The sequence below is a fragment of the Mauremys mutica genome, chromosome 11 (genome assembly GCF_020497125.1).
Source record: "Mauremys mutica isolate MM-2020 ecotype Southern chromosome 11, ASM2049712v1, whole genome shotgun sequence".
NCBI lineage: Eukaryota > Metazoa > Chordata > Testudines > Geoemydidae > Mauremys > Mauremys mutica.
The window spans coordinates 4,063,861-4,088,666 of NC_059082.1; the positions used below are offsets into that span (position 1 = coordinate 4,063,861).

At 46.4% G+C, this 24,806-nt stretch overlaps 1 protein-coding gene across 2 annotated transcripts in view; it reads left to right on the forward strand.

The window, feature by feature from the left end:
- ITGA11 (integrin subunit alpha 11) overlaps positions 1-24,806 on the forward strand; it is a 230,430-nt gene that overhangs the window by 70,825 nt on the left and 134,799 nt on the right. Inside the window, exon 1 of one of the 2 annotated variants that reach the window (XM_044979499.1) lies at positions 10,875-10,992. The exons of the other annotated variant lie outside the window; for it this stretch is intronic. Within the exon in view, the coding sequence (XP_044835434.1) occupies positions 10,941-10,992 (52 nt within the window). The 5' untranslated portion in view covers positions 10,875-10,940. Of the gene's footprint in view, positions 1-10,874; positions 10,993-24,806 lie in introns of those variants that run through there. 2 annotated transcript variants of the gene reach the window in all.

A 24,806-nucleotide genomic window follows, 5' to 3' on the forward strand; every position in this document is an offset into this window, starting at 1 on the left:
TAGTAACTGGATTACACACGACTTAATTCCAAGAAATTAATTATTCATTCCCTTGATGAAAACCAATTCTACCTAATTCAGCTACAGAGATTTAACATAAATTACTGAACATTTCTTGCAGAAAGGAAATGTTCCTTTACTTTTTAGTGGATAAAACACAGTATCGTAGGCCAATTCATTTTAGCAGCAAACGATGAGTCAAGCAATTAAAATGAGCCCCAGCTTTAGGGGTCGGGTGTAGCCTTGGCAATGCTGAAATCTCATGAGTTTTCGGCTATTGTGGACAAACAATCCAAGTAAACTGCTGGTGTCACAAATTTTTGTATCTTTCAGATGGGATCTGGTCCCCTGTTCTGGCCTGGAACTGAAACCTTCGGTTCAGGTTCAGATCTATGAATTTCTTAGATTTATATTTCACAAATGACCAGTGTGACTCCCCCAACCAAGGGAGGGTGGAACAAACTAATTGGATGTGTTACTTTCATTTTTCTGCTGCCTCTGTGCTTTTTGGCCACTCACCGTGGGGGTTTTTTAAGGCTCTGGTATTTTCTTAACAGAAATGTAGTGGAGTAGGTAGGCAAGGCCGGACACAAAATCTTGGATTCAGATTTTTAACACCAAGGAGTTTGGATGGTTTTTTAGCCTGTTAAAGAGAGAATGGCCAGTTGAATTGGGGTCAAACCCTTAACCCCTCCAGAGCTCAGAAGAAAGGCGGGCTGAAAACTTTTCATCAAACTTTTTTCCAATGGAAAATTAGGCTTTTGACAAAACCAAATTTATTGCCAAAACTTTTGGCTTTCTGCAGAAAAATTCGAGTTTTATTTGTCAAGACCAAAATCTTCATCTTCCGCCGAAAAGTTTCAGTGTTTGGCTGAAAATTCTGGGTCTTGTAAAAACAAGAAAATGACAAAAACAACCTCCCTCCACTCCTCAAAAAAATACAAGATAAATTTTCTGCAGGAGAAAAATAAAACATTTTCCAATCAGCTCTGTTCAGAGGTGTTTAGAGCCAAGGTTTTATTTCTGGCACGTCTCTGGTTGTTGGTGGGCGTTAAGGGACGGAGTCAATGGCAAAGTCTCCAAGTGTGTCAATTTATTAGGCTCATGATTAACTTGGGGGAATGACTCCAAAAAGCGCCTGCAATGTGCACAGAACCTCTCATTCCTGTCATCTGGGAGCCTGCTGAGAACCAGGAGTGGGCAACCCCCCCTGAGGAGCTGGCAAGAGCAAAGGGCATGAGAGTAGAGAATTCACGGGGGGCAGGAAGTCATCGACTATACAGGGAAGGAGGGAAAAGGGAGCATTGGCAGAAGCTCATATAGTATGGCCAAGAGGTTGTGGTGGGCATTGCATGCAAGTAACGGATGGAGCCGCTACTGCAGAACTACTGTGCAAGTATTCTTTGCATTACTGGAGCACCTGGTAGCCAGGGGCGGCTCTACCTTTTTGGCCGCCCCAAGCAGTCATGCGCGGGAGGCGCCCCGGAGCCGCGGGAGCAGCGGACCTCCCGCAGGCATGACTGCGGAGGGTCCGCTGGTCGCGCGGCTCGGCTGGACCTCCCGCAGCTGCGGACGGTTCGCAGGTCCGGCGGCTCTGCTTGAGCTGCCGCAGGCATGCCTGCGGGAGGTCCAGCTGAGCCGCTGGACCAGCGAACCGTCCGCAGTCATGCCTGCGGGAGGTCCACTGGAGCCGCGGGACGAGTGCCCCCTCCGCAGTCATGCCTGCGGGAGGTCCACTGGAGCCGCGGGACGAGCGCCCCCTCCGCAGTCATGCCTGCGGGAGGTCCACTGGAGCCGCGGGACGAGCGCCCCCTCCGCAGTCATGCCTGCGGCAGGTCCGGTCCTCCCGGGGCTCCGGTGGACCTCCCGCAGGCATGACTGCGGCAGGTCCGCCAGCCCAGCCTGCCGCCCCCCCGGGAAAGGGCCGCCCCACGCGCGTGCTTGCCGTGCTGGGGTCTGGAGCCGGCCCTGCTGGTAGCCCTAGTCAAGGACCAGGAACCCATTGTGCGAGGCCCTGTACAAACACAGAACAAAAATGACAGTCCCTGGCCCATGGCGCTTACCGTCTAACAAGAGACAATAGCTGGATACAGACGGTTGTAGCCTGAATGAAATCAGCAGAATATATGAGTTTGGAAATGTAGCAGCAGAATAAATCAGAAGCATAATCTGTTGTTCAAATCTAAAAACCTCTACCAGATGTGGCAGTCCAGTATGGAAAGAAAGAAATATACACAAGGTTCACAGGAAGTATATGATAGTACATTTGTATTCTGCCATCAGTATCGCTAGCTTTTGTTAGAGACGAACCACCCATCCCCCACCCATCTTTTTCACTCTGTTGTACAAGAAATAAATTGTACTATCACTGTAATTGCTTTTACAAAGCCAAAAAAAAGTGGCAAAGCTTTTCCTAGTCTGATGGTTTTTGTTATGGGATCAATTGTTTCTTTCCACAATCAGTTATTTCTGTGGGAGATGTTTATATCCTATCTATCTTCATTTCCTACAAGGAAACATTGCTATCAGCTCACAAATTTTCCTCCAAAATGTATAAAAACTTTGAGACTCTCCAGCATTGCTGCTGCTTTTTTCACTAAAAATCATAATCAACTGCTGCGATGTTCAAAAAAAAAATCTGCTCTTTCTGTTTAAATACTAAACTTTGGCAGAGGGAAAGCGTTATCCTTTTGACGGCTGCATCCTCTTCTCCTTGCTCTCATATGAACGTGCGTAAATCTAACCCCAGTCACTGGGGAGATGCGTTCAGCTCAAATTTGGCTCCATTGTAGTGAAAAAAAATTGAAAATTCCTATCTGGCCTAGATTAAATAGAGCACTGACTAGGACAACGATCCAGATATAAAATGGGAAGATAGTTCTTAATTTGCACCAACTCTTTTCTCCTGCAGGATTAATCACATCGGATGACTAGCAATGAAAATCTTCTTTTTCAGGTTTCTTTAACCCAGGATAACCCATGCTGTTTAATTTTCCAGAAGAGAACAGTGCAACGTCACCATAACAGCTCAGAATTTCTGAAGTGCTTTTGTTTTCAGGTCCCTCCCTTGTCATTATTTCCTTCCCTTGTTTCCCCATAGATCATTCCAGTTAACAGCTGTTTACATTTTGAAAGTATTACATCAGTATTATCACAATGAAGCTTTATTTTCCTTTGAACTTCTGGCATTTCTAGTTCATGCAAAGATCAGTAATATTAAGATGTCTGAACGTGATTTCTAATAACACAGCAAAAAAGACTCCTCATAAGAATATAGCCATATGAATCACTGTAAAATGTGAACTAGGCAAACCCTGGCTTTTCAGAAGATCTACCAAATAAGATTACATCCTGCATTAATTGACGAATCATTCTGAATAGTGGATAAACTTCAAAGATTGACAAGTTTCTTACAGCCAATTCACAAGCCGAAAAAGAGACAAAATTTATCTAAGCAAATTCTTCACAGCAAATTCTTCACTCCACTCTACCTAAACAATTTGAGAAAAAGATTCTCTTTGCCTTCAGAGGTGGTTTTAAACTCAAAACCTATGAGGATCAACACAATCATCTCCCATCCTTTCCCTGTTATTGGGGTAAACATGAGGTAACGTGGCGTCCTCAGATGTTGAAATAGTCTGTATGATAAGAAAAAAGGCTTACAGAATTGCTCATCTGCAGTAACTTTTGGTGACAGATTAGAGCAGGGGTCAGCAACCTGCAGCACGTGTGACAAAGGCAGCATGCGGGCCGATTCTAGTGGCACGCTGCTGCCAGCCGGGGTCCTGGCTGCCAGCCCCATTCAGCCCGCTGCTGGCCTGGATGGATGGAAGCTGGGCCGGCAGTGGGCTGAGCAGGGCTGGCAGCTGGGACTGGGGTTCGGTCTGCCGCTCGTGCTGCCAGTCTGGCACACGAAACCTTTTACTGGCATGCGGAACCTTAAATTAATGAAGACTTGGCACACCACTTCCCACAGGTTGCCGACCCTGGGATTAGAGTGTGGTATGATCAGGCCTGATCACATGGTACTTACATTCCCATTCAAGTTATTAGACCTGCAAAATTGTGGGGGCGGGGTAGGGCGGATTTATGAAAAAATATTGATTTATTTCTGTCTCATTGCACACAAAATGGAATAATAGTTATTTTCTTTTTAAAAATTGTGAAATATCTTTTACTTTTTCCCCCTTTTCTCTTTTTATTTCCCTTTTTGTTGTGGGGTTCAATACATTAAGTAGTGTCCGCAGGGAGTGGGCATTCTTTACTTTTTCCCCTCTGTAACTTTTTCAACCTTCCTCCTCTTTCAAAAAGTTCCAGGGTGGTAGAGTGACAGAATTCCGTTGTTCCTTTTGCCACATGTCACTTTCCCCAAGTTCCAGAACATCAGGCTGAGAGGGTGGGGAACCGCCCTTATGAGAAGACTGGGGGTAGACGGTTGCTAGGAAGTTCGTATCAGATGGGGCTCCCCAGAACATCTGTGAATCTAGACCCTCATTTGTGAAACTGTGACTCTTGTGAGTTAGGAATTGTCACTCCAAGAACAGAATGATCTGCAGCAACCTTTTTGAGTCATTTATACTGGGCCAAAGCGAAAGGTTTTTTTCAGCCCCTTTTCTTAGCTCTTCTCTATTGGGAATTCCCTGCAACTGCAACCACTTTAAACCATGGGAGACCCTGGAAATTTCTGTTTCTGCTTCCACTGCTCACTTTCTAGAGGCAATTATCCCAAAGCTTAGCTATTATCTGAGTTTTCCATAGAGTGTTAGCATCATTAATGAGTATGCTGTGAACTCTGGGGAAGTGCTGGATTTTTCCTCTGTCCTGAAAGCAATGCATGTGGCACTCTGGCACCAGTGGCTAGTTAGGCAGACTCTGGGAACTGGAATGCAGTCCAGTCCATCAATGGGCATGTCATGTGGGATGCTAGGTGCAGAATTACCAATGTACTTGCCAAATTTTTAGTATTCTATCATGATTTACTGCATTTATTGAACTCCTAGGTATTGCCAACTTTGTTTGAGCGCTTCCAGAAATACAGAGGATGGCTGTTTAGTAATCTTGGCAACTCTTACATGTTAATACACAGGGAAAATGTTATATTGATTATTACTCTATTTTTTCCCCACTGGAAATGATTCACTGTGAACAAGTGGCTGGAGAAGTCAGTACCTTCTGCAGAAGCTCATTATGAGAAAACAAATAAAATCATTAGTGGAGTCCGACCCAGATTGCTTAGCAAACTGAATAGGATTCATATTGCTAAATAGGGTCTGGTAATGTATTTGCAACAGAATCATAGAAATATAGGGCTGGAAAAGACCTTGGGAAGTCAACAAGTCCAACCCCTTGCACTGAGGCAGGGCCAAGTCAATCTTTGAAAGTTTCCAAGTGCTTCCATGTTGCACATTAGACAATCTTGTCGTAGGGGTTTTGTTGGCCAGAGAGTTCACATTAATACTCTCACTGTTTGCTGCGTGGGGTTACACAAATAGTGAAGTTGGGCAGTTTGCTGTCACAAGCTACAAACCCTGCCTTTCCCCACATGACAACTGATGTACCTGAATGTACCTGCCCAAGTTTCTTTCTGCATGTGTCACCTTGATCCCCCAGTGAGTACCGTAGAGCCATTATGAAGACATTTCTTTAGTACAGCTAAGCTGTCCACTAGAGAATCTGAATTTGGATGGAAAATTTGTACTAGATTTGGAAGAACCTGGTTGACAAGGAGTATTGGCTAGTGATTCACACAGGGGACTGAAAGTTGTTGGTTTTCTTCCTGGCTCGGCCTCGGACTAGCTTTGGGACCTTGGGCAAGTCACTTCGGCCTAAATTGTGTCACAAAGACACAGCGGTGTATTGCTGTCCCAACCCAGGGCCATCTGAAGAAAGAACTGAATATTAAAGAGCCACAATCTCCTGCCTGCAGCCCACTTCCTATAGCCTGTGTCGGCAATAAATTATGATCCCACCTTTGCTCGCTCAGTTGCCCAGACTGGTGCTTGGGCTCTACCCACTCGCTCCCAGCAGGAAAAGAGTAGTGGGTGCACAGTGCCCATTCACTCCTGCATGCCTGGACCAAAGTCCAGGTAGTCCATTTAGGGAGGGTCTTCTCCCCATTGCATCCTGCACAGCTGCGCGGCCCGGGGAACAGTATAGCCATTAACGTCTATGTGCTCTGTTTACCCATCCATATCATAGAATGTACCTAACTGCGAGGCTTAACTGATGTCTCTACGTACTTTGAGATTCTCCAGTAGCCATAACTAAGTCAGAACAAAACGTTGCTAGGCTATTTTAATATTTTCTAACTCAAGATGATCTGGAATCAAAATCCTGGATTTGAAACCCCCCCAAGTTCAGATCTGGTTACAGTGGCAAACTTTGTGGCTTGGGCCCATCTTTTTCTATCTATGGTTTTGATCATGTCTATAAGATCCAACCCTACCCACCCCATCCTGCTTTACTGGAAGGAATGGGGAAAAGATTGCTCCTCTTTCTGGGTGTTATTTACTCTGCTGTATTTCTTCCTCTCTCAAGCCTGGTCATAATTAAGATTTCATTGACCAGAGTCATGTCCTAGGATATGAGTGTGTAATTCTGTATATTTTAGCAATGCATGAATGAGGTGCTTAGATATCTCCCAGATGGGACAGTCACAGCCTCTATGCAGTGCTAGCATAGGTCATGGTTACTTTCTGGAGGCTTTAGTTAGACTTTGTAGTCTCTCCTTTTGAACTAATAGTATTCACCACTATCAGTGTCAGAAACTGCCTCTGCCCCCGAGGCAGCAACATCTTACGATGAAAGCCCTTCCTGAAAACCTCTCAAATGTCCATCACCTTCCACATATGGACTTGCCCCTCGGTTAATAACAGCATTCACTGAAAACACACTTTGTGTAAACACTGAAAGCAAACCACATCTGCTAGAGTCATGGCAGGTCACAGCTATCATTTCTGGAGAAAGTACTTGAGGGAACATTCCTATACTTGGCTGTCATGTAGTCTGCAGACTCTTGCCATGCAAGATGCTGGCAGTGTGGAGCTGGTGGTCCCCCTTTTCTGGAGAGTTTAGATGATGACTGCAATTAATTACTTCTCATCTGAAAGCCACAGTTTACAGCAAGTACATTACCACTCCGTTTATCCAGTCGTTGGAAGCAAATTCCAGATCTCTCAAACAGCCGTCCAGTTTTGAAAAGACCTGACCCCGGTGGGAGGTGGAGAAATGCTGGCCAGGCCATATTGCGCTATGGCTGTCTAGCTTTGTACCCGGGAGGGGGTCAGAACTAAGCTTCATGTTTCTGGGAGTACAGGTAAAATAGGTTCAGTTAAATGGTGGTACAGGGGAAGACCTAGGAGGAAGTTATGGTTCATTGAGATTAATGCCCTCTCTCAAGTTGGGCCAGATTCTGCCACTCTTGCAGTGAGGAATACTCTACTCTGCAAGTAGTCCCATTGATTTCAGTGGGACTATTCCTGAAGTAAGTCATTACTCAGTGGGAGTAAGGATTGTCAGTCTCATCGGACTGCATTGACTTCCGGTACACATTTGCTGCACCACTCCGAGGTTTAAGGGGATGCACACATTCTAGTGGCTTTGAAACCGAAGCATGACTGCAGCCTTTCAGACATTTGGGGCCAAACTTCTTGTAAACAGGCAGATTTCAATCCACTGAAGAGCCCAAAAGCTGCAACTTAGAAGGAAGTTCTCAGTTAATTTTGCCGTTCTAGTCAGTAATACTCAATCAAAGGGTATCGTTTTTTTAAAAACTCCTTTATGTTTATTCAAACCTTTTGGGAAGTGTTCAGAATACAAAGTAGAGAGACAAGGATGGTACGGTAATATCTCTCATTGGACCAACTTCTGTTGAGGAGAGAGAAAGAAGCTTTCAAGTCACACGGAACGGTTCTTCAGGTCCTGTGTGGCTCGAAAGCTTGTCTCTCTCCCCAACAGAAGTTGGTCCTATAAAAGATATCACCTCATCCACCTTGTCTCTCTAATACCTTGGGACTGACACGGCTACAACTACACTGCAGAATACAAAGTAGTGCGATATGATTTGCAGTTTTTCCATACAACTGATTAAATCCATAGGTTTGCTGGTTGGTAACAGTGAAGTTCCCAGTGGACTTTTTGTTGCTGCTCAATGGTAACCCATCTTCCTTTTCTGAGCATCTTGTTGAGTAAAATATGGGACATCCTTCAACTTAGACACATACTTTACTTTACTTGCTGTGTGTAATCCCGCTGACTTCACAGTGTGTAAAGTTAAGCATGTGCGTAAGTCTTCGCAAAACTGGGGATTTACTGTGGAGCATTTTACTGGCCTGAGTCAAATATACATGCCTCTAAATCACAACATATGCTGCTCTTAGACCCTTACTGGGATCATGGGTTGTAATGTTGCATTTTTTATTTAAATTGAATACTTCTTATCCACCGTTGTCTTCTGTACTTCAGTTAGTCCGTAGTTAAATTTCCTATGTACTTGTGTATAATTATGTATTTTAATACTTTCCTCTGTTTGTTACTCTCCAAAAATAGTGATAACAAATATCATATACTACAAAAAGAAAAGTGTTGTTTCCCCTCAGCTGTTGATCTCCCTTGAAAGTCTGATTTTTGGTCTAGAACTGACATGGGGAGAGGCAGGTGGGAAATTCAGGAAGAAAACTGACAATGCTTAATTTTATCAAAGCATTTAGCGTCTAGAAAGAACCGGATGCTAACAAATTAGAAGAGCATGCACACATTTGAAATGTTTTGGATTCTGCTGCTGCTTTGATCTCAGGTCAAACATTCATTCTCTCCACTCTGGAGTCCCCAAACGTGCATTTTCTGTGGAAAAAAGTGGAAAGAAATCAACTCTCCCAAATGTTCTGCTTCATCCAAGAATGTCTGGAGCAGAGCTTAACTTCTTTCTTCAGACCCTGTACCCGGTTTGAAAAATAGCCAATAGACAGAGATAAGGTCTGACATTTGGACTAATTTCAAAAGGTGGTGGTTGTTTTATTAAGAGGAAGGAGGGAATTATTTAGGCCTTGTCCTCTCCATCTTCTGCTTATAAGGACTAACTTTCTATGCGTGGAACGTCCCTTTCACAATCTCATTTGTCAGCACCACGACTCGTTCTGCTGGCTGGCATTGTGCTTTAACAGAGATCCCACCGCGCAAATGGTAATTCTGGTAGCTAGATTCAGCAGGGCTCCCTTTTGCAGCCAAAGTGTTGGGTTCCAAGACGTTTGAGGAGAAGGGCTCTGGGATCAAATCTCACGTTCATGAGATATTTTTGTTATCTATTTATTTGCACAGAAAGGCGAAAAGCATGCAGGAGCAGCAGCAACAAGAAGAGCTGACATGATCTTATCACAAACCCCGCTGATTTGTATTCATGTCTAATCTGAATGCAAGGCCAGATCCAAAGCTGTTATAAATCAAAGCGACACTGATTTACACTGGCTGACAATCTGGCACTTCAAGTCTAGGTCTTAATATAAAAACCCCTTACTGGGTTGGGACCTGACTGCCTATGAATGTTACCTAGATAGGTATAGCTCGGTCATCCGTGTAGAGCAAAGAGAGCCAAGATAATACTCTCTAGTGATGGGTGGTGGGACCCCCGCTGTGGAACTCCATGCCAAGGGAGATTAGATTGACCCTGAGTTTAGCTGTGTTCAGATCAAATAGTGAGGCTGTCTTTCTCGATAAAGCCACTGCTACAGTCATCATGGCTCCTTCCACACCAAAACGACCAGCCCCCCCCAACCCTGTGGGAGGTGGTCAGGGAGCAGAGCAGCCTTTGCATTTTGCTGTGCTTGGCTGCTGAATGCAGCTCAGGTGCAACAGGCACCGCTGAACTGCCGTAGCTAAGTTAGATCCGCACAGTCGTTCCTGGGCTGATGGTGACCAAGCGAAGCAGCACTTTGTGCACAGCTGAGGGGACAATCAGGTCTTGGGGGATTCATCTCGGAGGGTAGGGGAACGATCGTTGCCATTGGACAATTGTGAAGCCTTTATTTCTCCCTGGTCGCCTGTGAGCTTCCAGGCTATGTTGTTCTAGGTGCCTGGCTGGGAGGCAAGCACGAACTTTAGGCTGTAGCAAAAGTGCTGAATAACAATGAGACAAAATTCAGAGTAGCAGCCGTGTTAGTCTGTATCCGCAAAAAGAACAGGAGGACTTGTGGCACCTTAGAGACTAACAAATTTATTTGAGCATAAGCTTTTGTGGGCTACAGCCCACTTCATCGGATGCATAGACTGGAACATACAGCAAGAAGATATTTATACACACAGAGAACATGAAAAGAGACAAACCTTAGCCTGACCACTCTTCAGGCCGGCATTTGCAACAGAGACCTGCACTGTTCCAGGTACAGCCAGGTCAGTCCCTCAGGAACAATTCCCTGCTAAGCCCTGGCACCCAAGTGCACTGTTCTCTCTCCTACCTACCAGGAAGCATAATTAGAATATATCTTAGCGGACGGTAAATGCAATGGCTCAGACTGAACCCTGGTGTAACTCGCCAGCGGCCAGCAGGGTCAAGAGCCGGCACTGACCTTGGCTTCGGCTATATTATTTTGTCATCAGAAATGATTATTCTGTGTAGGAAGAAATAATCTTTCCTTGGCATGGAAGGCATGTCTCTCGATGCTGCCCACGCTGGGGCATCTGAGTGCGAAGTCTGGGGGAGAGGGGCCCTAGCAGGCCAGGCAGTCAGGGTGGACTCTCTGCAAAGCGTGTCCTCTCTTCAGTCCTCTCGTGCTGCACCTCCTACAAGTTAACTCGTCCCTCCCACTCCTTCCCAATGAGCAGCTTCTGGCAGGGAGCTGGGAAAGGCTGGGGATAAGTGGAAGCTTTTTTCAGAGTAAGGCTACCACTCTGGCTCGGTGCCTCAAGCGGATGGTAGGGGTAGGGTACCAGACGCCTCTAGCACTCACATGGACTTCTACAGAGGGCTCTTTGTAGCCTGGGCTCTCAGCCTCCTACCAGGTAAGCTCCCTCTCCTCTCTACCAGCTGCTGAACTCTGGAAAGCTTCTCTCAGGGCTGAAGGCACCGAGGGCGGCAGGCAGCTTGAAAAAGGGGGGAAATGGCTTTTTGCTTATGTTGGCAATCAAAGGAAAAGGAGCCAGAGAAAGGCACTGTTTAATAAGGCCGTTGGTCAGTTAGTGAAAGGGCTACAGTAACCGGGGAGGGGCAAACGAGGGGATTTTCCTCCAGAGCGTGGAAAGGGATAGGATCTTTCGCTCGGCTCCTGAGGGGTGACTGGGAATGAAGGCGAGAGAACTCTTTTCGGCAGAGCACTCTCGGCTCCTCATCTGGGTTACAGTTGCATGTGGGATTAGTTTGTATCTTCTTTTTTTTCCCTTAAGGAGAAAATATTTTAAAACAAAAATGAAGTCTCTAAGCCTGTGCTAAGTTTGGGGTTGTGCTGGCAGCTTGTATTCAGCAGCACAAAAGGGGGCTGGGCATGGGGAAGGGGTCAGGGGCTAAATAACCTCTGGGTGCCGAGATTTTAGGTTCTTGTTTCATTTTAAGATGTGAGTTTGCAGCCTTCCTTCACAAATGGTTCAGTGCGTGGCTGCATAAGCCGTATTGAGTTACAGAGGGGCTGGGGGGAGAGCGTTCTGCTTATTGTTGGCCACATGCCTGTGAGTTTAAGTTCAGTTGTTACAGAAAGTGAGTCCCGGCAGTAGTCAGTTTTGCTGCAATTAGACTTGCCAGCTTTCCACGCACAGCCTACCTCAGGAGCAAAGGGGACCGTGACTCCGCTTTGAGCTTTAGAACAAAAAGAAATCTTTCTACCAGCTAGTAAAAATTTGCTACTGTTGCTAACTAAATTACACACATCAATATGATGCTAAGAGCCGCACTGGGATCACTTGTGATACTGTAAACACTTCTAAACATCCTGAGGGAATGCATATCTATTTTTTCTAATTGTACAATTACTTGATAATCTAAGGAAAGCTGCAAGGACGCTGCCTTTCTTTGCCTAATAGAGAACATGTGTCTATGCCTTGCACGTGGATCTGAGAGGTTTTCACTTTGGACAGCATTCTGTGGTTACTTGCTGCATTTCGGAGATATTACTTTTACTGTTTTTTTCAGACTACGGCAGACTTGCCTTTGAAAATAGGTGGATCAAGTTGCTCTGACATTTGGACAATAGGCACTATACTTAAAACTGTGCTTACGTGTACTTTAAAGTCTGCAGCTTAAACTCTTTAAGGAGATCAAGTTATAGACTTGGTTTTATTTTATATTTTTAGACTCCACTTATGGAACACTGTAAATTTTTGGATCTTTGCCTGCAGGCCACACAAATAAATTTAAACCTGACTATTCCGTTATACGTACACTCCAGATTCTATAGTGACATCTGCTGGTGATGACAGAACTCTTTAAATACAGACATCTGCAGTAAACAGTCTGATGTTTGTTCAAACAGGCAGCAAAAAGAATAATTGAAATAGCAAGAGTCAATGTTTAACTCCCTATAAAGGGTCCAATGGTATCCTAGGTCTGGCAGTCCTGTATGTCTTGTCTTGCAGTCAACCCAGGTGGGGTGGGGTGTGTGGGGACAGGAAACTAAGGATGGCATTTGGATCTTTTGGATGAAGGCACATTTGGTTTTGTATGCTTGATGCACAAAGACATGACCAGCCTTAGAAGAATCATAGAATCTCAGGGTCGGAAGGGACCTCAAGAGGTCATCTAGTCCAACCCCCTGCTCAAAGCAGGACCAATCCCCAACTAAATCATCCCAGCCAGGGCTTTGTCAAGCCTGACCTTAAAAACCTCTAAGGAAGGAGATTCCACCACCTCCCTAGAGAACCCATTCCAGTGCTTCACCATCCTCCTAGTGAAATAGTGTTTCCTAATATCCAACTAGACCTCCCTCATTGCAACTAGAGACCATTGCTCCTTGTTCTGTCTTCTGCCACCAATGAGAACAGTCGAGATCCATCCTCTTTGGAACCCCCCCCCTTCAGGTAGTTGAAGGCTGCTATCAAATCCCCCCTCACGCTTCTCTTCTGCAGACTAAATAAGCCCAGTGCCCTCAGCCTCTCCTCGTAAGTCATCACAGCTCACATCACAGCTGTGCAGCAGTAACATAGGCTGAGCATGAAGCTGCAGGGTGGAACCAAATCTAAGTATGTATATGTTGAAATAATCCTTGTATACACATAGGAAGCCATCACATGTTCACAGCTGGATATTGTGTCATGATTTATGTTAATCTAGTGTGTAAAGTGCCGTCATGTGGTGACTTCCTGCAACAGAAAGAAAGCGGGGACCTAAAAAAAAGCTACTGCATCAGATCTACTTTGTCTCTTTCACCTTTTAAAGTGACTGTTTTCAGGCATAGTTGGTTTGTGGAAACTCAAGTTATTTACACTCTAGTTATAAAGACATTGGAAAATGCCCTGGCAGCCACTGGGGTATATCCCCTGACTTCACTGACGTTATCCCTGGGATTGATTTGGTCTAGTACATCTCTGTATAACAGACTTGAAGAACTTATTGTCCATATCAGTGTGTGTTCCTTTAAGTCAGTTCAGAGTTTTTCAGTGGTGGCACGTGTGCCATGTTACTATGGAGTTACTATGGTGATTAGCTAATGTTAATAAATAGTGTTGGTCCAACTATTACATACATGACCAGAAGAGTCAGGCCACTTTCTCTTTTCAGCTGACTGCCACTCTTCCTGAGAACGTACCTTCCAAGGAACTCCACGCAGTATAATGTCTTGTGCACAGGCAAACAGAGTTTGGCGAACAGTGATGATCCATCAGGGACCATTACTTCATATCTGGATCTATGGAGAACTAGTCTTAGGGCCTGCAAACAGTGACACCCCCTTCTCAGATGGTTAGAAGCAACAAACAGGGCCCGATCCTGTTCCTAATGAATTCAGTGGGACAGGGATTGGACCCTTATTGGTTACTAACATTGTGGGTAAAGTGCTGCACATGGGCTTGATAGAAATGGCTTCTCTAAGTACCTGCTGGTATCAGCTGGCTCGGGATGTGCAGAGTCAATAGATCATGTTATTGATCACTGACAGTGCAACTTGCTGTGACATGGAGAAATTGTGTCAATTGGCAACACTTCCAATTCCAAAAATCAAAGACCCATTTGAAGAAAGCCAAGAAGGTTTTCCCTGATTAGAGAGTTTAGAAAACACACGAAGAGTTGTCACAGCTCCATCTCGCATGTTTGCATCTGGATGGTTTTATCTGTATGACACATTCTGACACAGAGCGTCACTGGAACGTTAGTAAGTGGGGAAGATGTCGGAATCTCGATAGTAACCTTATCCAGTATGGTGCTTGGACCTGTTGATAACCTCTCTTGTTATCTTTATTTATTGCTTTTGTTATGTAGCTACTTCTAGATTTGTGAAAGTGAGGAACTAATGAAATAATAGAGCTGGGCATTTCACAAGGCTATCTCTACAGTTTTGTTCATATACTTCCATCCTCGTCTGTAACACCCCTGTTATTCCTGTCCAGGGATTCTCTAGCAACTATGCCCTGCCAGCCACAGCAAATTAAGCACTGATTTTGTAATGTACTCAGATCTCTATGGGAGAATAGGATGAAGCCCCCGACTCATCTTGCCTTGTGTCCTAAGCTAAATTGGAACCTAGGACATTAGGTGTGCTAGACTGGTATGTCTGGCTAGTGGACTAACGCTGCACCACCCAGACCCCACGCTGCTTTATTTCACTATGAAAGATTTAGTCTAACTTTATTTTGTTATTTTCCACTTCTTCCTCTACCCCAGCTTTCTATTAATCAGGGTGGCTAGAATGTCTATTTCTAGCTGGGCAGCACATGCGTCAGGAAGGCCCTGACCACACTGGCATGGGAACTGTGCACTGTGTGACCACATTAAAAGGTTGTTGTCCTAGCGAGCATCCAGCATGATTTTCCTGACCAGTGTGCACAGGGTTTATTATTCATCTGGAAAATGTGCTGGGGCTATTATAAAAGTTTGCTACAGAGTAGCTAGGGGCTTGTCTCCATTAGATAACCTTTTGGGGTTTGAATAAAATTATGAGGTCTGTTAGCTGAAACAATACTGACCACAATTTTGTGGTTAGGACAGATCATATGCAGTATTGGCTCGTAGTGTTTTCAGGAGAGTTTAACCTGCCATGATGGGGAACATGATTCTCTTTGGTCTACCCTGCACACAAGGTCATGGTCAGAATCGTATCATTTAACTTGAATGTTCCCAGTTGTGATCAAACACACTAAGATTATGAATGTTAAGACTTGGGGAGCTAGTCTATTATTTGGCTTGCATGGTACAGGGAAATCACCTTCAAATCCTGATAGTCACAGATATGTAGTTGGACTGGTGTTAACTTGGATCCCAAATGCAATGGGATACCTCGCATGTTCTTCCTCTGTCTCTGCTAGTACAGTAGCAGTTAATTGGAGAGCTAGAATTTTTATTTTTTTAATGATTATGTAGTCCCTGCGTTATCAAGAATGATATTCTCGTGGCCCAGCATTTTAAAATAAAGCAACTTCTCTTTTGCTGCTTTTTGAAGGCCAATGAGCTGTAGCTGGAAGGTGGTCGACAGTTAATGACGTGTGGCTGCTTCCTAAAGATCTTGTGGGTAACCGTGAATATTACAGAACATGGATTTGTAATTAGAGATTTTACATTTATGCTTCTTATTACCCTGTTTTCGATCTACACCCATGTCGGCATCCACAAAGAGGAACTCACTTTGTTCCCTAATGCCACATGATGGACAATGGCTTTTAAAGAGCTGGAGTCTCTGAGTTTAAGCCTTTTTTGGCTGTAGTATATCAAGAAGTTTAGGAGTTTGTTTAGCTCTTTGCTGGCAAGATCTTGTATGTTTTAATACTTTCAGCATTTTATTTCACTTTTAAGAGGTAATGGCTGGGTTTACTGCAAGGTGATAAATTGTAGTCATATAATTTCTCTATGTCATTATCGGTATTGTTGTGTGATTCGCTGTCACTGCTCGCTAAGCTTTCTCCCAGGTTTAGGGTTGAGTAGCAGCGTCTACACGTACACTTTGTTACAAGGGATGCTGCACCTCAGAACTAGGCTTTAGTGACTGGGTAGGGCCCGGAAGTGAAAAAGAGTCTGAGTTTAGAGTCCCAGACCAGGATGTTTGACCTCGGACTGCACCAGGCTTTGTGCAAGTGTGAACTCCCCACCTGCCACATGCACAGTCCTCGCCTCCACAGCTCAGGAGAGGATCGACCTTGATTCTCTGGAGTCAAGAGGGATCTAGCCCAGCTCATGGTGTTCCAATTCTCAGCTTCATAAGGGTTTCCTTAGCGCCTTTTAATTTGTCAGTGTCCAGAATCCTCCAGCCCCTGAATCATGCATCTGCTTCAACGGCAAACTTGGGGGATCCCTCTCCCAGGGAAAAGTGCCCAGTGGAGGCCCTGGAGGGAAGAAAACTCCACCAGGTTCCCCTCTACAAGTCATGGTCAGAGGTTGACCCTCTCCCCGTGGTTGAGCCCCAAACTGATGTGTCTGCTAGAAGCTGACTCTCCCTCCGGCATGGAGCTGGTTCAGGGGCAGGAGAGCATCCCTCCCTACTGGCTATCACCTGCCTGCTGCAAGGCCAATAGATGCCCCGGCAGACAGAGCATGAGCTAAGGTAGGGTTGAACGCAGCCCCAGGCTAGAGCAGATCCTCTGGAGGCCTGAGCTAGGCTCTGCCCTGGCTCCTAGACCCCTGCTCTTCCCCTTCTCCTTGGAGCCATCCAGCATCCCCCCGCCGCACTGCTACCACAGCACCCCTCAGAGCGGTACCCCACTGTGCGAAGAGCTGTCGGAAAAGATCAGCAGCCTCCGGCTACATTAACTCTTTCATGGTTTTACCACTACAGGGAGGACCACCGTGTATTTCTCTAGTGCTGCCCAGTTCCTCTCCTTCAGCCCACACATCTTCCTACCCATGGAGAGCCCTTCCCAGGGCCAGGGCCAGGGCAGGCAGAGAGGGGCCACAGAAGCTGCTGATGTCCCCTCTGTGCAGATGAAATACTCAGGGAAGAGGTACTCAGCTGAGAAGCCTGATAGGCTGCTACACTGTAGCTCCCTTCCATAGCCTTTCGGTTCATTCCACGTTTCCGTCACGCTCGGATTACGCAGGGAATGCTCTCCAGTTCTGCCCTGCTCCAGCTAAACAAACTGTTAAGGCGCTACGGGCACACCTGTTCAGCTTAACTTAATAATATAAAGCGATTGTCACCGACGCAGTAACCTCGAACCATCGCAACAGGCCACATTTTCAATAACATCAAACAAAACTACCCAATAGCGCTGTCTACAGAGTGGCGAGGTCTATGTTAGAGCCAATGTCGTAACCTGTGACAGCTGCTGCAGAGCAAAGACCAACTACCATCAATAACAAGACACAGTTTGAGAGGCAAAGGCTCAAATGTTAACCTTCCTTAAGAAAAATCTAGCTCGAATAGCATCCTGATTCTAGAAAACCTAGCCTGGGGTAGCCCCAAAAACTGGCCAAATCTTACCTTCCTGGTGTGTGAGCCACTGAAAAGTAAACCGAGATGACCTGGTTTCTTTCCACTCATAGGCACAGATACGATGGTGCTGTGGCTAGAGCGATAGATGGGGACTTGGAAGATGTGGATTCAATTCCCTGCTCTGCTACAGACTTCCTGTGTGACCTTGGACAAGTCACTTAGGGCTAGTCTACACTTACCGTCCGGGTCGACGCGGTGAGTTCGACTTCTCGGAGTTCAAACTATCGCGTCTGATCTAGACGCGATAGTTCGAACTCCGGAAGCGCCGCGGTCGACTCCGGTACTCCACCACTGCAAAAGGCGGTGGCGGAGTCGACCTTGGAGCCGCGGACTTCGATCCCGCGGCGTCTGAACGGGTAAGTAGTTCGAACTAGGGTACTTCGAGTTCAGCTACGCTATTCACGTAGCTGAACTTGCGTACCCTAGTTCGACCCCCGCCCTTAGTGTAGACCTGCCCTTTGTCTCTCTGTGCCTCAGTTTCCCATCTTCACAATGGGAATAAGAGCACTTCCCCTCCACCTTAGAGGGGTTTTGTGAGAATAAATGCATTAAAAGATTGTGAGATGCTCAGATATATAGTAAGGAGGGTCACATAAGCACTTTAGGTAGATATACACATTACATTTCTCCTCTCCAGTCTGTTCTCTTCTTATGAATCCTGCTCTCTGAAGCCCTCAGAGACACCGGGGGGAATAGACCTAGAGAGGACAGACCCCTTTCAGTGTTGTTTGTTCCTTTAGAAGAAAGTCCCTTCTGACAGAAGATGCAAAGCTCCAGTAAGAAGAGAATGGAAATGAAGATGGGGAGAGAGATTTGTGCAGGAGAACTTTTTCTTTCGGGGAAAATGGTAGCTTTTCTTCCCAGTGTTGTTTCCCAAATGTATTTTTCTTTTGCCTGCTTAGCTAATGAGTATCAAGAGTTTGTACTAAACAAAAACTCTAGTACAGACAGGAGATATTTGAGGCTTCTGGGTTTGACAGCATTGCAAGCTAAACTTGTGGGATTTGGGCACTTTTTTATGACTGCAATGTCACTTCTGACAAGAAAATAAGACGTGGTTCTTCCGATTGTTAACAGTCTCCTTGACAACCTTTCACAAGATTTGTTTTAGTAATTTAATCCAGTTTGAACAGTCTCTGATTTTTCTTTTTTGCCTTAAATGCTCTGCTCAACATCTGCGTACATTTCTGAACAGCTTTTCCTCCAATATATGACGAATTCCACTGACTTTGCCATCTAGTTTGTAAATCTTTCCTCCAAATCATTTTCTGTTTTTCCCTCCAGATTTGTCACCAGAATCTCACTAAAACTAAACATTTATATGGGGCCTATGAACCTGAAAGATTCCTGTGCTATATTCACAGAGTATACCACCACTGAAATGCAGCTACCCCTGGCTTGCAGGGAAGACCCAAATGGCTCGACAGTGTGGAGAGGGAACGTTTGTTGGCCTAGGGTACTAGGTCGTGCCTCTTCTCTTACAAAAGTGTCGTCTGTTCTTTAGGTGCTCATCTTGCATCATTGAAGTCAGTGGGATTTTTGACATCAGAGTCCCAAAAGCCATTCAGGTTCTCTGTTTGTAAGCCTGTGTCTGAAAGAAACCCTCACACAGAGAAAACCACCAGGTGCTCACTTCATCTGCCTGGGGAAGATGAAGAGCTGAGCTGACCCACTCAGCCAGTGTTTGACCCCGAGACTCCAATGAACCTTGGTGTTCCCAACCTAATGCTCCTGCCCCTAAACCTCCCCTCTGACATTTGCTCTTGTCCTGCCATTTTTAATGCCTGGGAGTTTTCAGCTATTATTGGTGTCCATTTTTTGAAGCTGGCTTTTGTTGACCAGCCTGAGAGCAATGGGGTCCTTTGCTGAAATTGTGAATTTAATTTATGACAGGCTTGGATGAGTTTACATTGAAAAAGGCTCCACTACTGAACGTTGAAAACTTTAGAAAGTTTAGTAATTAAAACATATTCCAAAATCCATCAGCCACCATTTCTCCTTAGCCAAAGAAAAATGTATTTTGTTAACCGACAAAAATGCCTTGACAGTGAAACAAATGTCTGATGAAATGTAAATGACTAATCTCAGAAACAGAGGAGACTTTCTACCTACTGCCAAGAGTCATCAGTGCCGTTGCTATGTTGTCAACAATGGTGGGTGTGGCTGGAACAAGCAGCAGATGGGATGCGAAATTTTGTGAGTCTTAGAGAAGTAAGAAATACAAATTCTTAATGAATCAACTGTATGTAGGTCTTGGAGATAAGAGCCGAAATCGTATCTGATATTATGGGGTTGATTCAGCGCCACTGAAATCTATGGAAGTTTTGTGTTGACCCATATGGGAACAGAAGCAAGTTCTATAGGGTATGTCTTCACTGCAGAATTAGCCCAGGCTCTCCCTTGGGTGTTTCCCATAACTACCCTCCTCTCCACACACAAACCCTCTCACCTGAGTGCAGGGGTGCTTTCAACCCAGCCTAGCTGGCCAGGCTAGAGCCTGGTTTCTGCTTTCACTCTGGCCAATAACCAGTGAGGAGACAGGTAAAATCTCTTGAATGCCAATAGTCCTCCAATGCAGCACAGAAAACCAGAGGGTCTCCCCCCAGAAGTCCTAGCAACACTCATGGGGGAATGCAGCACCAGTGAGGAGGACACAATAACACGAGTTTGGCTTTGCTGTCTGGCTGCTCACACCTGGGCTAGGCTAACCCGGGTGCTGATCAACCGAGTTAACGCATGTTGATAAATTGGATAGTCAATTGCTTGGTCGCACTTTGGTTCATTATGAAATATATTCAAGAGAGCGAATAACCAGTGTCAGTCAGGTTGATTGCTCTAAGCCAATAACAATATAGTACAGGAAAAAGGGTTCATACTATATCAGTCTCTGGGAAGCCGATTCGTGAAGCATTGTTACATCCACCTTAGGCAGAAGGTGTGCTCCCCGAGATACACTCCTAATGCCTCCTTTTTACACCCTGCCTGTTTACAAGTAAAAGGCATTGCATACATCATCTGAAACTAAACTGAACCAGTCAGCTCTTTGCCTTGTTTTTCTGGTGTCAGGGTGTACCCCTTATCTCTTTGTTCTGAACACATGCATTTCAGGCACCAGAGAGCGTGAAGGCATCTCCTAGGTTTGTACTAGGGTAGGACAATCATGTGACTTGCCCTCTTCCTTTGGGGCATTTCAGTACAGGCCTGTGAGAGTAATTCCCTTTCTGTTGCTATGGTAAAGCATTCACTTGTCCGGATCTTAACAGCTTCCCTGTTTGCTCAAGCCAAAACTTACTTCAATGAATGCAAGGGGTTACGGGATACTTAGCATAAATGAGCAGGGTGATATAAAATCCATAAGCCAATTTAAGCTATATTGCTGCTATAATACTGGTGCTTAATGCATACTGTAGCAATGCAGTCTCGCCACTGCGGCGCCTCCTGCTGGTCATCCGTGGGAATTAGCGCACCAGCCCGCAGGAGCGCCCGGCCGGTGATCCGCTACTACTGGGCCCCTGTGTCCCTCCTGGACCCTGGTGTCCCTTTCCTCAGGGTTGCTGTCCTCCCCCCAGCAGTACCCCTCAGTCTCAGGGTCTCCCCCCTCCCCCAGTCGTGGCTACTGCCAGTCACCATCTAGCCCCCGCGCCCTGGGGTGGACTGCAGTCTATCAGCCAATCATCACAGGCAACAAGGGGTTTGGACTGGCTGCCTTTACCCACCCTCCGGCTGCCCCTCTGCGAGCCCAATACCTATGTGAGCCTAGGACCAGGCCCTGCAGCCTGGGGAGTTGCTGGCCTGGGGCTTCCCAGCCCTGCCTCACTCTCAGTCCCCTGGGTGAGTTCCCCAGCAGCCAGGCCTATCTCCCTCTCCAGTCAGGGAGAGAGTGCTCCCTCTGCCTGCCCTGGCTGCCTTATAAGGCCCAGTTGCTCAGTTTGGGGCGTGGCCTCAGCTGCAGCCACTTACCCAATCAGCCAGGGTTTTACCTTGCCAGGCCGCAGCCCTCTGCAGGGCTTTTCCAACCCCTTCCGGGCTGGAGCAGGTGCTCACCCCGCTACACATACTAATATATATCTGGTGGGGATAATCTGTATTATTGGTAGACTATGTCTATATGCTAGCCAGTATACATTAGTCAGTATTCTGACATGAAGTCCTATCCTAAATCTCTCCCGAGCACTTTTCACATGAGCAAGAAGTTGAACCCTGTGACCCTGATTCAATATTTCCTCTGCTGGGTAGCACGCTCTCTGCCGCTTGGGAACTGCCATTCACCCCAGAAGTAGGTGCAGTTCAGTGGTGTGGGGCTTGGAACGCCTTTGGGGTGAAAGCGGCTGGATAGAGATAAAATAGTATTATCTCCTGTGATGGTGAAACAAGGAGATGGCATACAGTCCTCTAGTAAGTATTCCTGTGGTTGTTTTTGAACATGGTCAGGATATGGGGCTAGAACATGGATAAGGCTTTCCAAGGCCTAATGGAAAAGAATTAACTCCTCACTGTGTTTAATTTGGTACTGAATATTGCTCCAACCTAGCACCACTTTACAGTAAAACAGATTTTATACAATCTCTTTTTCTCTGAGACCCTGCCAAGACTGTCTTGCTCTGACAAAGACCAGACACCATCTTAGGCTCTCTTTCATTTTTGGTAAGGATGTTCTAGGGTACCTGTAGACGGGTGGTACTCACCCCTGCCGCGCCTCCTGCTGGTCGGTCCCGGAATGTCCCTCAGTCCGGCCCTGGAGCGCCCCCGGCAGGCCGGTGACCCGCCTGTTCTCTGGCCCCGGCGTCCCTCCCTGGACCCGGTGCCCGCTATCTATAATTGGGTCTCCCCCTCCCAGGGGAACCCCGCGCTACTATCCCCGCCTTGCCTCAGTAGTGGCTACTGACAGTCATGGTCTAGCCCCACACCCTGGGGCAGACTGCAGTATCAGCCCACTCATCACAGGCAAAGGGGGTTTGGACCTGCTGCTTCGTCCTACCCCTGGGCTGCCCTCTGCAACCCACAGTACCTATGGCCCTTCGCTAGGCCGCAGCCTGGGGCTGTCCTGGCTAGAGCTTCCCTGGCTCCTCAGCCTATCCCCCAGCTCTGCTTCCCTCAGGTATCTAGCCTCCAGCTAAGCAGCCAGGCCCATCCCTCTCTGCAGGCAGAGAGAGACTCTGTCTGGGCCCTAGCTTCCCTGCCTCTTATAAGCCCCAGGGCTTCAGTTTGGGGCGTGGCCTCCAGCTGTAGCCACTTTCCCCATCAGCCCAGCCTCCAGCCGCAGCTCTCAAGCCCTGCCAGGCTGCTTTCTAAAGCCCTCAGGGCCGGAGCAGGGTCCACCCTGCTACAGTACCAATTATATATGGCACAGTTAACAGCTAATCAAAACACTCATTATAATTTCATCCTTCAACCCCATTCACCAACTACTGTCAAGGCAATTAACAATCACAAAGACTTTTTTTGGTTTCCTAACTTCAATGGATCATCAAGAACATGTTTTGGCTACAGATGTGCTAGGCTGTGATTGTGTGCTGGGGTGTTTACCCCCCACAGGTTGTTAAAGAGTTATTATGGGCCTGAGAGGTAACCCAGTGGCTTGGGTCAGACCTAATCAGAGATAAAGCACAGCTGGGAGGAGAGCTAGTGCATTTCTTTCTTTCTCTCACCCCAAATAAAGAGCTGTTAAAAGGAGGAGACCTCAAAGGGGAGGAGGTGTGGTGTTTGCACTCTCTGGGCAGTAGCTTGGAAGTAGGCTGGTTTCTTTCTCCTGGGGTGAGCTGGAAGCCTGCTTGGAGATGGGTTCTGAGGAGCTGTAGCCTGCCTGAATCCCTTAGCAAAGAGAGGAGTGTGCTAACCCCTGAGCTGTAGGGTTGATTGCAGCACAGAAGCCTGTGGTTAGACAGGAGCACAATCTAGAGCAGCAGGGGCTTGGCTGTTCTGAGATGGCTGCCAGCTGAAGGTTTGCCTGTTTTTATGCTTCAGTTGGGTTTTGGTAAAGGATTCCGTGGCCCTGGAAGCTGCAGTCTGGTTGGAGGGCCAGGACTCTTCTGTGGCTGGAGTAGGCCAAAGGACAGTGGGTGGGCACTTAGGAAAAGGTATTTCAATGCTACATCTAGGTATTGGTTAGAGCTGTTGTGGTGGCCACCTTGCTTCAGATAGTCTTTGACAATTGTTGAGAAAACGATTACAAATCCTTGTGTAACAAGGGCAAAAAACAGGTCTTCTCAGAGCCTGGGAGAGGCAGAGAGATCCACCTTTCATGCAAAGCCCTGGTCTCTGGCTGAGCAGTGCGTGGTGCAGGGCCAGAGAGGGGGGAGGTGTGTTATGCTATCTTTGGGCTCACCCAGAGGGCCAGCTTGCCCAGGGGAGTAAGTTAGTGGCCTCAGGCTGGTCTAACTTACAGACTTGCACATGCTTTCAAGAGGCCATTGCAGAAACATGGGAGCACCAAACTGCAACATGGTGTGACCACAGCCACTCCCCTGCTAGCACTCTCTGGCATGACCTTCAAACCAAGCTGGCCATGTCCGCTCTACAGCACCAGGGATCTCCTACCCCAGGAAAATCCAGGCAGCAGGTGTGACATTCAGGGGAAAGGGCTTCACACACTTGCGATTCCCCTTAGGAAATGGGATTGGCAGGGACATCTCAGACTTGCTCTCTAATAATATCCATGCTTTAAGGACAGCCTGGCCACTCGGTGTATTGCTTTGTCTGTCACTTGACTCGTATGAAGATTCTCCCTCATGCTGGGTCCACCCTGAACTTAGGAAAAAGTCCCTCCATTGCAGACCCTGCTGCAACTCTGTTGTCTTAAGGGTGAGGTGAAACTACAGAAGCCCATGCCACCTCTTCTGGCCTCCTGACATCATGGCCCTGAATATAGTTTGATTTTTAAGACTAATTACAGAACCAGAGGCTCATACTTGAGGGGATGAGCGTGGCTTAGTGCTCATGTCACACAGAGGTGGTCTTGCAAGTTTCATCAGTGTTCCCAAGTCTCGTGGATTTTTACCATGAGCTTTCCAATATTTTAGGCTTTTCTTAACCTCCAGATCCTGGAGTCTAGGGATTACGTGAGAATCTCAGCTTTAATGTTTTAAACAAAAGTAATTTTTGAGCCTTCATGGGTGTGGAGGAAAGCTTGAAAATGTGACCCTTAAAAGCTCAAACATCTGAACACAAATAAAAAGAACCCCACATTCATTATTTTAATTTTATGATTCTGGGGAGGCTGACTCATGATTTGGGAATGTGTGGGGCTGGCAATGT